We start from the raw sequence: 14,928 nt of genomic DNA, 5'->3' as shown, positions 1-14,928 counted from the left end.
TTGGTTCAGATTTAAAGTGTTTTTTATGCAGTCGGGTTTTTTAATTTTTTAAATTTATTTATTTTTATTTAACAATTTTTAGTTAGTTATAATACGGCTATGTGTTTCTCAAGATTTCACCCGCGACACGAGAGAACTACTTCCAATACCAAGATAATAAAAAAATAACACACGTCGATCCAGTTATTTTAGATTGATTGCGTAACACAAAGAGAGTAAAGGAATTAGAAAAAGAAGAAGGATTAAGTAAAATTTACAAATTTCGTAAACGGTCTAATTCTTTAAAAGAATTTTCGTCGTGTGGACTATTTAATATTTTTTTTTGGATCTTTTATTGTGAGGGGTTTTTGTCCGTAATAGTATTAATCCTTATCCTTTTAAATAGTCTATTAATTTTCTACATTAAATGAAGATAAAATTTGCTCTTTACACTGTTTCAAAATTTCTACTAGTTTTAGACAAAAAACGGTCTTTACAGTTGACGCGTCGCATGGGCTATAGGTAAACGACTAGATTCCTTATTTAACGTTCAGCAAAGCGAGGGCGGGTCGCTAGTCCTTTATTTATAAATAAATTCATTGTAAATAATTTAGTTAAGACGTACTTTTATTATCACTTTTCACTTTTAAGTTCAGACACCGCTAGTCAATCGCGTCGCGTAGTACCTATACGAGTATTTAGTTTGGATAATAAAGAACATAATTGCACATAGGTAGTATTTTTTTTCTATATGTCAGTGATATACCTTTTTGGAATCCTCATGATGAGCTCTTTAATTTGATACCCATATTGTAGCAAATAAAAAAAAATTTTTTTTTTTTTACTCCTTTCTAGGGCGCCTCACGGCCGCCATGTTGGTTTTTGTTTTACGTCACATATCTAAGAACACTTGGGTAATTAAGACGAATCCAACGATACCCTGATTGTCGAAATCCATCAAGCCGTTTCGAAGAAATGAGGTAAAAAGAATATTAGGCTCATACATACAAGATACGCGCGAAAAACGACATTTTAGGGGTGAAAATAATATTCAAATATAAGTACACGAGCACCCGTATAAGTAACCTGAGAGCCGCCGTGTCCAGTGGAGATACACGTTATCTTAATGACCCTCCCTGGGGGTAGGAGAGACCCCGATACACCGGCTAGATATGGAACGGCCAATTTTGGTCAACTCTGCCACAGTTACGACTCTTGTTGTTTTTGATCTCTTGATAAGCGCCATCAAGTATACTCGGTGATTACTTCTGTTTTTGGTACGGTGATGTAATTTATTTCAGTGTTATTTCTCCCACATTAAGATTTGTAATTATAATTGGTTTACTTGTAGTTAAACTTCAGTGGGATCAAACACTTCTGTGCTATGTTTCAGAGTGGTATGGAAAATGTCGAATTTACACTAAAATATATTTTGTTTCATGATTATCAGGATTTCTGGTCATTTATGTAGCCCTAGTATCCTAAAACAACTAGGTATATGAGATTTGAACTGTTTATATACAAAATAGTTTCAAATTTTAAGATTCTAGAAGAGATATCTCTATGAATTTGACACATGTTCAATGTGTTCAAGAGCCTTTATGTTTTCTTCATACTAAATCAATACTAGTGGTATATCTTCGCCAAATACATTAGATACGGAGCCGTCAGCAAGTAATATTATAAGTTAATTAATACTTTTAGTAACACGATATTCTAAGTGACGAGAGGGTTATTGTTTGCTAGGGTAACGGGTTCGGTTCCCCGAATAGATTATCCGAGTTATAAGTACACTGAGTTTGCTTAGGATACTTGACGTTTACGGGTTTTCGGATATATTCAAGCCTTTGCGTTTTGAGGGTAAGCAAACAGGTTTATGGGGAAGATAGGATGATAATTTGTTTTTGTTAGCTGTGATGATATCAAGGTATGAGGTGGTAAGCATAGTTTGTACTGTCAAGAGGTCCAAAATTTTGTCGCTTTTTGATTGCATTTCAGTTCGACTGTTATTTTCACGTTTGTTTTGGTATATCACTAAGTCATTGTTATTGATAAATTATGGAAATTTGTATTTTTGCGGTCTCTAGGTGGCGGTAGTGTAGCATTAGATCTCTTACTCTAACTGTCAGGGTGTTATCTGGCAATTGACTTAGCTGAAGATGAAGAGTCTTTTCTAAGGCCCCTAAAAAGAAGCTGACCATGTAGCTTTGAGGTTTAAAAGCTGACCAAGTAAAATAGCTTGAAACTTATTCTTACAAACATTTTACTATAACTGAACACCGTGGCCATTTTTATTAACCCCATCAATCGCGAAAATTCCATTTCACGAAATTCAAATTTCAACAAAACGGATTTCGAAGAAGCATTTCGAAAATACATCTGTCCTTTTTCAACGTGTGTTATAGACTTATATTCCTTTCCCTGTCGCTCACTCTATTTCCGTTAGTTCCTGCAACGTCCGCATTTAACGTCGCGGACTTAAAAAGTGGGTAGTTTTCGGAAATCTGTCCCGCGGATGGCCGGAAATGATTTCTGTCCGTTGGGGCCGGGATGGATTTAGGTGGACAGACGTGACAATCGTGGGTAGATTAAAAAAATATTCGTTACTTGTGGAAGTAAAGGGGGAACTAACCCATGCCATTTTCCAATTGCATTTTTTGTCAGAGAAATTAAAACACATCATATCAAGAATGAGATGGTAAATTGTTTGTATGTACAATATTGTAACTAAAATAACACCGAGTCCAATCGCAACTCCCTGCTCCCTTAACCCAGCACTCCTCACGACCCCAGACTCCGGAGAAATAAACATTTTTATAACTTAATTTGCTGTCCACCCGCGTCTGTCGCTTTAATATTAATAAATTCTCATTGGTTGGATTCGCTTGCAATTTGCCGTCGCCGTCCAAAAGTAAAACTTACGACGCACCCTAGTCCTAAATAAGTAGGGGCAGGGACCGAAAAAAAGGAAAATTCTCTAATATTTCCGTGGACAAGTCTGCTGGTGAAATATTAGGAGTTGTCACTGGGTACACGGCTAGTTACGACGGTGCGTATGTAAGTAATATCAGGTTTGGAATAACAATATGAAAGAAATAATAAAAATGGAAACTGAAACCTTTGTAAAAATGGTAGTAATAATCATTTTAGTTCCATATTATTGCTATTCAAATCTAACATCTATGACTTATTTAAAATGATATATTGCAAGACCAATAAGGCAGGAAACATTATCTTCATAAACCTAATTACTATGATCTTAAGATTAAGATACTTTTCTATAATCACGTTAAACATGTACCAGGGCAACAGAACAAGCTCGGAGATCATACTCATTTACACTCACAAGTGCAGAAATAACATAAATTATCTTATAAATATATAAAGAGGAAATAATTAATGTGTCATCCTCATCCTCGGAGATATAAAATAACATCAACAAACCACTCGATCCTTCAAAATCAGCGGAGAACACAGCGTCTAGGTAGGTCGTATCATGCTAGCATTTATCTTATGAATTTATCTAGGTTCATTCCACCGCGGTGGTTCGCAAAGGAAACCCGAGCCTTCGTAATACTACACCGCTAGACGCATGGATATACTCCGCACATTTATGCGGCCCTAGTACGTTATTATAATTGCTGTTATGTGGTTATTGAACATTTTCTATTATAACTTCATAAGCGTCACCTTTAGGTTAATTCATATATTGGTTTTATTTGAGCTTTTTGTGAAATAGATTTCAATATGAAAGCATATCTTTCTAGAATTTATCAATCAGTTCTACCGTCAAATTTCTGATGGCTTGTAATTCTGACTACAATGTTTGTTGGTTAATAATGATCAATATCATCATTATTCCAAGAAATAAAGAGCATTTTAATTGGATGGTTAAGATAAACCATAATTATTATCTCTCCGTAAAACAGCAACAGCAATATTATCTATACCAGAACACTGCATACAAGATTATTTATGTAGTTCCTTGTTTAATTTAATTTAAATTATCTCCATGTCTAGGAATTCCCAAGTTTCTAGGTTAACAGTCAAGTGTCGTGTTTGAACAGTTCGCAATTGCATCTCGCGGGCCCAGGCTCGCGTCGTGCGGAGAAACTGTTCATGTAAATTGTACATACAACTGTTACTTGTACTTGTATTCTAATAATTTAACTCTCGTCAGATCCCCAACTTATTATTTCACTAACAAGTCTCATTCTATTCAAACTATTCACAATCCTCTCCCACGGATGAATAGTTCACAACTTGTGAACATTGTTCCAGTAATATTAATAAAATTTCACGTCCAGCAATCAGTGTAACAATGTCATTATCCGATCCGAAACGTAATAAATTACCAGGAGATCATAAGTACAAGCAACTGAGCGCACCCAAAAACAATATGGAGTCTTGTCGCGCGACGGGCGCCCTGTACCGGGATTATTACAGACTTATAATTATTTTTAGCCCCCCGAAAGGGCTTAAGGCAGCTGCGTAGGATTTGTACTAAGACTGGCGTTATTCAATATTATTTTCTTTCGGGAATTTCGTGGGGAAGCGTTCCAGGTGAGGCATTATGTGAGATTTGCAGCGTCTGCGAGGATTTCACGATTAGCGGGTGATGTAAGCCGAAAGTTTGTAACATTAACGATCTTGATTTAACCTCGCCGAAGTTATATTCACGTGGGATTCTACAGGTTTCATGTTCCATAAGAAATAAAAGCTTATCGCCGGAACAGCCATGTTTTTACGTAAGCCAGCAATCTCTCGCAACAAACAAACGCTATCCGGACGAAATCTATGAAATTCAAACGCGAACGTTATTACACGTACCGCGGGCAATTTTAAAATTCAAAACGCTCCCAGTCACGGACATTCGGATTGTTACCAATATCGCATGCACCGCACTGAATTTAAATTCACATACAATACTCACGACTCCGCGTTACCCACCAGATCATTTCACTTCCCTTTTTGGTCGCGGAGCGCTCGGACCGAATTAATTCAAACGCTTCATTCGATTCCATCGAGCCACTGTAACTGTGTAATCGCATATCAATCGTTCCATATTCGAACACTCGACCTTTGTGGTCAAGGATTCGAACGTGGGACAACCATTCATTTGTTTCCCGCCGGCGGGCGACCAATCAGCGGCGCGAGCAGCGCAGGTGGCGCGCTGTCACCGCGCGGCGTTCCATTTCCCGCAGACCGTAATCGAATGAATATTACAAACGTCAAACTGACAGCTATGCAGTTTCACGCCCGATATATGGGTCGAATGCTCTTTTTGCGCCGATTTCAAGTATTGTCTATGTGCCAGAGCGTTTCATCGCACCCGTCACACACAAATAGAAATTCGCCAACCTTAAAATGATATCGCGCGGCGCTAGTGTTGACGCGTCCCGACCTACACCGGAACTGTTTTACAGGGAGCCCATAATGAAAGCACTTAGCGCTAAGCGAAGCAATTATAAGTAATTTGGAGAGCGGTAATGGGCGCGGACAAGCGATGCGCAAAAACGCGCCAAACGTAACGCGCTAAAAGCTCCCTAATTCGATTGCCGACGTATACTTTTTAAAGTTCGAGCTGGTCGACGCGACGGAATGGCGAAATATGCAATATTTAAAAAGGATTTTATTTTAGGAAGTAGCGAGTCGCGGATATTTTACGGAGCTGGCTAATTGTGAAGGCTCACCGAAGATTGTAATTAAAACTGGCTCTTGTAACTCAGCAGGAGCGTACGGAAAATTCGCGGAATTCATAGTCATAAAGAAAGTGGGATTGGAGTCGGCTCGCTGCGAATGAAACAGAAATACCGGGGCTCAGGCGACTTTGCGAGCGTCACCTGAACAGCGCTGAGCGTACCGAGCGCCTTCTTCGGCCCTGGTGATTTATGGCCGCGGATCCGGACCGGTAATGAAATTGCACCCTCTCTCCTCCCCTGCCCCCGCCACCCCGCGCGCCGGTATCCATTCTAGAAATTACTACGCAACACTGAGTCGTGCACTTACGATTGTCTCGCCTCCCTGATATCCTGGTCGTCTTATGCTAATGTTTACTTTTTGTTCAAATTCCATCAATCAATTTAAGTCGGGGGTTGCAGATCGGCTCGCGACCTAAGTAATTTGAAATGTCAATGGTAACACGAACTCGTAACCCGAATTGGAACCTTCCCTGTAACTAAACCGTACAGTTCTAAAGGGGGGATCAATCTCGTGTCTGCCATGGAATGCCATCAGAGGGAGGAACATGAACGAAAAAATATCAATCTCAACCCTTCCGAGATATCCAAAACTCTATTTCCTACAGCACAACCGAAACACTATAGAGGGAAAAAGGAGAATAAACTACCGCAGAGAGAGAGAAAAAAAACACATAATTCCGGGCGAGGGAAATTGCGATTTACGCGGGAAAATACCATAAAACACATACATAGAGGCATTGTTGGGTAACTTTTAAAAACGGATCACAATGGCGCATTGAGCGTGACGCGACCGCCGCGGCCGACCGCCGACGCTTTTCAATTAAAAATTCCTGCCACCAATAAAATTTTCATTGGGGTACAAAGATTTCGTTAGTTACAGTTTGCCGGGAACTGTAGGCAGCTTCTGGTGTTGTTTATTCTCTCATTCTATGGTAACTAGGATGAATAATGGAGGCTGGTGTTGGGGACGAGTCGAATTAGATCACATGGACGGATTGTGATAACTTTACGAATGTTTCCAAAGCTCATTTATCAGTTTTACATCGACACATAGACATAAGATTCCTAATCACATATTTGTAATGACAAAACCACCAAAAAATCACACATTCAACAAAAATAGATGGTGTTCTGAACATATTGTAACTGTATACTGACCGTTAAGTGCTGAAACAGCCACGCTCTGAGGATATTGGTGGCCACCTTCGGGAAGATGCCTCTTTTCTTCTGGTTCTTCTTTCCATTGGTGTCGTCGTCTTCCTCGCCAGTACCTTCCCCAGAGCCGATACTCGCGTTGCTCGCATCACCTGCAGATAATAATTGTGATTAGCACCTTAGTCTAATTTACTTTAGTTCTTAACAATAGACCATGCAATAACGTCTTCTTAACTTGAATTTTTCGCAATTTGCAGTTTGTAATTTAGAGGATAACCAGACCCGTTTTAGTTGAGACTTATAAATAAAGAATGTGGTTGTTTTCAAATTCAAACAAGTTAAATTTAAACATGGCTAGCTTCTAAATCCCATGTCATTGGCCACCCATTAAGAAGGTACGATATTGCACAAAATGCAGTCAATTTGATGGAATTTCCGATTGGGTTACGCAACTAGATACAAGTTGGCTGCGGCGGTCAAATTGGCTAATGCATCTGCCACGGTACCGAGGCTGGCCAGTGCGTACCTGCATGCTGCAGTGCCGAGCGAGGCCCAAAGGTCACGCCCAACTAACGGCCCTCCGCCATTTTCATTTATTTGCATTAATTATTACGTATATTTATTGATTTCTGATAGCGGCTTGAATTAGTACAGTTGTTACCTATAATTATGCCACAAAGGTATTTATTTAGAATCCAGTCATCCATGCTAAGTTTGTGTTTTGTTTTCAATACTGTGCACAACAAATAACTTGTAAGATATTACAGAGTTAAGTAAATTAGAAACTAAGATGATCTATTTAGAACATTTATCTCCAATAAATATTATTATATCTACTAATGAATATTTCTCATGCGAATGCAAGAAACACGTACGTACAAACAAGACAAATTTCACATAATTATAACAACGTGTTAATCGGGTACCAGGCAGTTAGCGAACGCAGGAGATGTCCCGTTTGTACACGAGAGCGTCTTATCAAACTGCGCCTGGCATATTAATTAGAAACGCCAAGTTGTATTTATTTAATCACCTGACATACCGCCGATTCCTATCTGCCTGGTACCTACGGTTAATTAATTCTTACTGTGTTTCTTATATGCGTTTTACGTCATGATCATTGATGATGATAGCGATGTTCTAGATGGGAAATAATTATATAAGATGTCTTTATATTAGTTATAATAAAATTCACAAGTAAAAATACTTTTTCAGATAAGAGAAAATCCCTACTGTCGATTCGTTCGACAGAGTTATAAGCAAACCCATGTTGTCGGTGGAAATTCATCAGACATTTTATAAGGGTTGCTTACTCGTACTCTTCCATTCGAAACAGAAGTGGCGTCTGCCTTTTTTTGCTTTGCATAAAACATGCGGATAATTTTGGATTCTGTACTACAGGTACCAGGAGAGCAGAAGCAGGCAACAGGATAAACAAATTAGCGTGCACTGAGCCGTATCAAATATTCATCGTAGCAGGAACAAATCGAATCAGTAGGTAGCGAGGTGTGAGCGTCTTATTTCCGTACTCCTTGTTGCTTTGTACAACGTTAATAATAAAAAGCGGAATTTGCTGCTCGTACCAATTTCTATCCTCCATTTCGAACCTGTTCCGATGCTTTTTTGTGAGCACTGTAACATCAGTTCTGTCTATGTCATTGGTTTAAAATAGTGCTGTCCAGTATACGATGTAACATTTATCGATAAAAATGAATGTCGTCGAAATGCAACGCTCGGGGCAACTGTATCGAGTGTGCGTATCTCATTCGACCGGTGGCATGCACATTGTGATGGTAATAGGGGCAAAGTAATAAAATTACTCTTAGGCCATTACCCGTCGCCCCTCGATGTTGCGTGGCCACCCCAGCGCGATATAGGGTGTAGAAGACACAATAAAACGCTTCCAGTTTGACAAAAACAACGGGATTATTGTCTGTGTAATTGTTTTATACGTGTACCGAGATTTATTTTGTTAAAATTACGTTTTAAAAGTTTGCCCGTACGCGGTTTTTCATCGGGAAAACTTTTTGCGTGATTGTTAAATTAGGATTTTGAATTTATCTGATTCATTAATGTTGGAAAACCGGTACATAGAACAAGAGATCGTTTATAAAATATAATTTAAAAAATGTATTATTGTAATTTTCCAAAATATTTTTAATTACTCAAACAAGTAGTCATCCTGTATATGTTTGAGCGTGCCAAATCAGAGTGCAGTTGCATGATGCAGTATTGTAATCCCCTAATTCATCTTAGCTCGACGCACACATGCGCACCTACCCCTAATGTTTCTAATACACCCTCAAATGGAGGAACGCAAACATAAACAGATATGCGTGCGAAAAGTCAAGAGTACGGCTTTTATCGAGTTAATTTTATCGAATTAAAAATTGCTTTTAAATGTCAGTAGTTTCTCATCACTACTTATATTAATTATGAGATATATTATTAGTGTTTTTAATAACATGTTATTGATAAGAAACTGTATAAAATATTATATTTTAAATGATAGTGTCAACAGTTTTTGTAGCAAACCAAACAACATAATAATGTTTACTTTCGACTTTAAAATTCACGTCCCTTACTTAATCAAGACATCGAGACCAATTCGATCAATAAAACAGATAGCTCTCACAGTAACTGCTTCCCTAGTACTTGTAATAGAAACATAAAATAACACGGAGTCGTATATTTTAACTAATTTTGAAAGAAATCGTAAAATGAACGATCTGTTAGTAGATTCCATATTATCAGTTTATAGTCGACACTTCATATCGGTTATGGATGGAGTTTTATGGGAATTTTACATCCATAGCTGAAAGTTATCGTGGTCACTCTAATTTTTATGTGATGATGGACTCGAGTCGTATTTAGAAATAATTTTACTAGTTCATAAAATGGTTCTTTAGGATTTATTTTACGATTAAACGATAATATCTGTTTGATACGGGTGTTATTTGAATTTATAGGAGTTTGAAGTTTATTGTATTACTTCATTTTTGTGTTTTTTTTTTTTTATGAAGGAATGTAAAAAACGCTGTTGATTTCCTTACTAATGGGTTTTAATTTTCATATGTGTGTAGACATACTCACACCATGGCGACATATTCCTAGGTAAAAAAAAACAAAACATTTGATCCCCCGAAAGTCCCATGCCACCATATCGGGCGTAACAAGTGAAACTGCTCATTAGGACTAATCCTGCATGGTGTGGTGTTTGCTCCCATGGCGTTTGTAAGCCGATTGCCGCAACCCGACACCGAATCCGCGACCCTCCGGCTGGGGCACGCGCCGCTGTGGTTTGGCTGCTTTGTGTTACGAAAAAAGAAAAGCGAAAATGTTCTATACGTGTGAAAATATTTAGCATCTATATTGTGGTATAAAATCCTAGTACTTGCTATGAATATTTTCTGTCGCAACGCCATAACTGCTGGATGCATTTAGATGAAGTTTTACGTAGTGGATAGTTCAATTCCTGGTTTAGTACATATTACGTTTTCTCTCCAAGTAATCGCGATAAAATCTAAATAATGGCTATTTTGTCCATTAAATAAATCGATCTGGTTTTATTGAGAAAATTCGATTACGGAAAACTCAATAAGAGGTTTTTGCCTGACCAGTGAAAAATCCATCAAAGAGAAATGATCTGAACCATAAACCATATATTTGTCAAAAACACAAAAATAATGGAAACGTGGACGTTTTACAATAGTGATGTCTGTACATCATTAGAGGCGCACAAAGACCTCGGGTTCTGTCGGTGACACTCCTCGGAGATTTATCGAGTTACCAACATTAGTGCAGGGCGCAAATGAGTGCAGGGACTATCGAGTTGCGCCAATCAAATGGAAGCACGCGCGTGTTAGTGATGGGGTGCGTGGGAAATATCGATATTTTCCTCACTTCCAGATTTTATTTATGTTTTTAGATGATCAACAATTTGTATTATTATTTTTTACCAAATGAAATAGTAGTAACAAATCAGAGTAATGGGTAAACTGTCCTCTATTTTAAGGAGACTTAAATACACTTAGCTTTTTAATTTCTAAGCAATAATTATTTCTATATGAATATAACTAAATTCTTGATAGCCTAATAAAGAAATAATAATCTATATCCATTATTCAAGAAGTCATACTTTTCAGTAGTCAAAGAATTTATTCCCAAAAACTATCGATAGCAAAATCATCGACATACCCACCACTAGGGGGCGACAACCGCGGTGTCGTAATACGTTCAGCGATTTGATGGATTGGCTTCTTTGCAGTCCCTCCTATTTGCAAACACCCTTATCTAAGCCATAAGGGGGGGCGGGGTGAAGCCGGGGGCTAATTAAAATTGCCACTCGGATATCTATGCAGTCAAACACCACTTTATTGAGACGTACTAAGGTTCATATTCCTTTAAATAGTTTGTTAAATAAAGTTTGTCAACATTGCATGAGGAACGGTGGGAATGCAATATTCGAAAATGGAATTTATTTAATAAGATCGATTGGTAGATTTTGTGTGACGTGTCTAATGCGTTGATTGGACTCTTAAGGGAATATTTTTGGTGATAATTAGCTGTTGTTTATACGACAGCTGTGATAATCTGGTGTTTAAAGACCTGTGTATATTAGATACTCAATTACAAAGTGGGGCTACTCATAATTGTCCAGATTTTCTTAATTTCCTAAGTCAATGACAGGGTTTTATAGTAGTTTGGGATTTTTCATGTTCTTAGGTTTAAAAGGAGACTACGAGAGGAGTGGTTTCAGAAACTACCAACAGGAAGTATCAATGTGACTTTTTCCGAGTTATGAACTTTTTAAGATTATTTAGACACTACTGATAAACGGTGAAGGAAAACATCGTGAGGAAACCTAGACTTATAATTTCTAATTATAAGTTTGAAATCGCCAACCCGCATTGAGCAAGCGTGGTGATTAATGCTCAAGCCTTCTCCATGCGAGAAGAGATTTTGGTCAGTAGTGGTAAAAGGCTATTGGTGAATGATTTTTTTTGGTAATTTTTTTTATAAGTTTACCACACAAATCTCATCTGTGAATGTATGAGGACGATGATGTACTAATAATGATTGGGAAGAAAACACGTACTCATGTTCCAACGACATAAAGTCCTTAAAAACCCCGTCAAACACAAAATTAAACTTCCAAAACCTTACACACTAACATAATAAAACTTGGCAAAATAAGTGACATCCCTATAACAAGACAAAAGCCAACCCTCGAACGGCGCGGGGTTTGAAAACGCACCGTACGCTTAATTACAGCGATATGAAACGCAGCGTGTCAGCGCAGGCTTGATGACTGCGCTGTCTTATTGTGCTGTAATCAGCTTCGTTACGGTACAGACTGCATGATCTGCTGGAAAACTGCTTTTTGGAAAATATTGACGAAAATTGCTGAATTTTGGAGTCGTTGCTGGTAAATGATGTAAAATATGTGTAATGTAATGGTGTTTTGATGATGTGTTTTTCGTGGTGAGAGTTTTAAAAGGTTTTTTGTAGTATTTAAAAGTGTTTAAAGAAGTGAAATTTAGTTGTTTGTTTTTTTTTAAAAGGCGTTCTGTAGGTTTAGAAGTATTTAAAATACTGAAATATAGTTTTTAATTTTAGTTTATATGACAAGTAACGTATTCAAACTTTGACTTTTATATTTTGACAAATATAAAGTTTTATAATACTTGGAATTAATTTGTAGGTATTTTGTGAGAAAGTAATGTTAAGTGCTTGGAGTAAATATATTAAAGATTTGCGGTCAAAAGTGAGTTTAGGCACTCCAAAGGAAAGCATGAAGCTGCAACATTTTATGGAACGTTAAAGTTTAACGACGCAAGGACAGTCTCTTAGCTGTGAATGCGCAGACATTGGTTATTATTTAATGTGAATATATTAAAAACACATCAAAAACTTAAATAAAAACACACACTTTCTCTCAGAAAGTCGAGCAAACCAACGAAATGCAAACGATTACAGAAACGTATTTAACCGATTATTAAAAAATGAGTGTCGCGATGCCTCGTTACGTATTATTTTAATGGAATCTCGTATATAAACATCGTATTTACAAGAATACCAATAATCGTAAAAGGCTTTAAAACGTCAAAATATAACGCATAAAGTCTCCCATAACGATATGAGGCGGGAAAAAATGTTTTTACGATTCGAAGTGAACCCTTACAATGGCACGGATCACGTCTCCGCGATTACGCAGCATTGAAAATTAGTTTAATATCTCAAATTGACGATTCCGCCCGGAACGGCCAATTAAGAGGGAATAACACTTGGAATTATCCTCCTGATAGCCAAGTTATGGGGTGCCTTTATGGACCATTAAGTGTGCCGTAACTCGGGAGACGATTCACGAATATTTTGTACACACTAAATGTTTGAATTTACAACGATTCGCGTCTAGCGTTTACGATATTACCGACGCTTGTCTAGTTGTAAAACTCAGCCCGCCGTTTGTGGGTTACAAGTTGTTCCAAGTTAATGACTCGCTTTATATTACGGTTATTATATTACTTACTACGTCAACGTTTACGCTTTATTCATAGATTAGCTTCACAATATTCTTTTAACTCAATAATGAATGAAAACTCCGACGAGGGCAGTTGATGAGTTTAAGTCAATAATCTTGGTGAAGTTACCCCTAGTCATAACCGCACGTATTAAAGGATTAATATAGTAAACAGCAGACGTGTCGGGTGCGGAGGCCTACAGTCCTACAGCCCTACAGTCGTGGGTTCGTGGGCGCCCCAAAACGCGTAACGGCCGTTCATTCGCGCATTGATTTCAATTTGAATTTTAATTGCGGAATATTATACAAAATTACATTGCTTAATATTCACCCCGGGGCGGCAATTTTTGCATATTTTTAACCCTGTGTAGAGTCGTTTTGGTGCGGGTGGGTGCTGATAAAAATCGCATATATTAACTAAGAGAGGGCCGGATTTTGAGCGCAGATAGTCGGGCGGTTTTCATTAAAGCCGATACGAGCGAGATAGGTGTCGTATTTTATTGCTTATCCTCGACTCGGACCGTTCTGTAACGTCTTAAAATTCTACTTAAAAGATTGTGCTTTTGAGATTCTCAAGACATATTTATGTTACTTCCGACGGTTCTCTTGATTTGGTAATGTATTTTTGCAGAAGATTATTTTATCTTTCATCTATCAATTTTATTCGTTTTGACTCATAAGTTAAGAGCAATCAAAAAAACTAATTTGCGTAAAGCCATGTTCGACTGTTGGCGGATATATTTTCGCTAACTGACTTTTGGCAATCAAGAAAGTACATAAAAGCCATCAATGAAAGTCACAATCACCATAACAAAGCCATAAACTTCAATTTTCCAGTCGCGTGATTTTTAATCAAGTGCGCGACAAGTCGCAACGTTTGACGACAAAATATGCATTGGGTTTTTAAGTTAGATCAGTGCATGCTTAAACAGGGTTAAACGCATAAGGGGTTGATCGCGTTTGACGTGGCATAATGCGATTTTGATTTGCGACTTTATTAATATGGTAATAAATCGAGTTTATATTTTGTGAAACAGATGTGCCTCTTTGGCAGGTCGTGAATGATTTGATTTGAATATAATGATGTGTGATGTCTTTATAGATGGAGGCGGTGATTTATTGCGGGTATTTGGTGTTTAGTTTCGGACGTGGTTGAAACAAACAAATATCATAATGATAGCAACTATACTATACAGTATATTACGGGACAGTTCAGGTAAGAAGATATTACTAAAGAACATATAATATTTTATCCCTATAACGGTTGAGCAAATTATTTAAGAGCCACAAGACATGACATAACGGAACGCGATAAACAAACAGACGTTTGCAAATTACTACAACACAAAAAAAAGTGAAGATGTTTATCTGAGGACTTTAGGAATACCTCAACAGAGGGCTAATTGCGGAGGACTCATCGTGCAATTGAATATTTTTTTAATAAAAAGTAATGCTAATAAACGTGGGCAGGTATCTTGGACGTATCAGGAGGATACATCAGCGTTGGAACGTCTGGATTCCCAGCATCTTGCTGGCCCAGTACTAAGGAGGTTAGATCGCCAGAAATGT

General features: G+C 37.7%; 1 protein-coding gene across 1 annotated transcript in view; it reads right to left on the bottom strand.

The window, feature by feature from the left end:
• Positions 1-14,928, bottom strand: part of LOC118275404 (homeobox protein homothorax) — a 120,812-nt gene that overhangs the window by 80,497 nt on the left and 25,387 nt on the right. Inside the window, exon 3 of the mRNA XM_050695671.1 lies at positions 6,840-6,988. Within this exon, the coding sequence (XP_050551628.1) occupies positions 6,840-6,988 (149 nt within the window). The remainder of the gene's footprint in view (positions 1-6,839; positions 6,989-14,928) is intronic.

The sequence above is a fragment of the Spodoptera frugiperda genome, chromosome 8 (assembly GCF_023101765.2).
Source record: "Spodoptera frugiperda isolate SF20-4 chromosome 8, AGI-APGP_CSIRO_Sfru_2.0, whole genome shotgun sequence".
Lineage (NCBI taxonomy): Eukaryota > Metazoa > Arthropoda > Insecta > Lepidoptera > Noctuidae > Spodoptera > Spodoptera frugiperda.
Note: the sequence above shows the minus strand (reverse complement) of the source record. Positions and strands in the feature narration are given on the sequence as shown.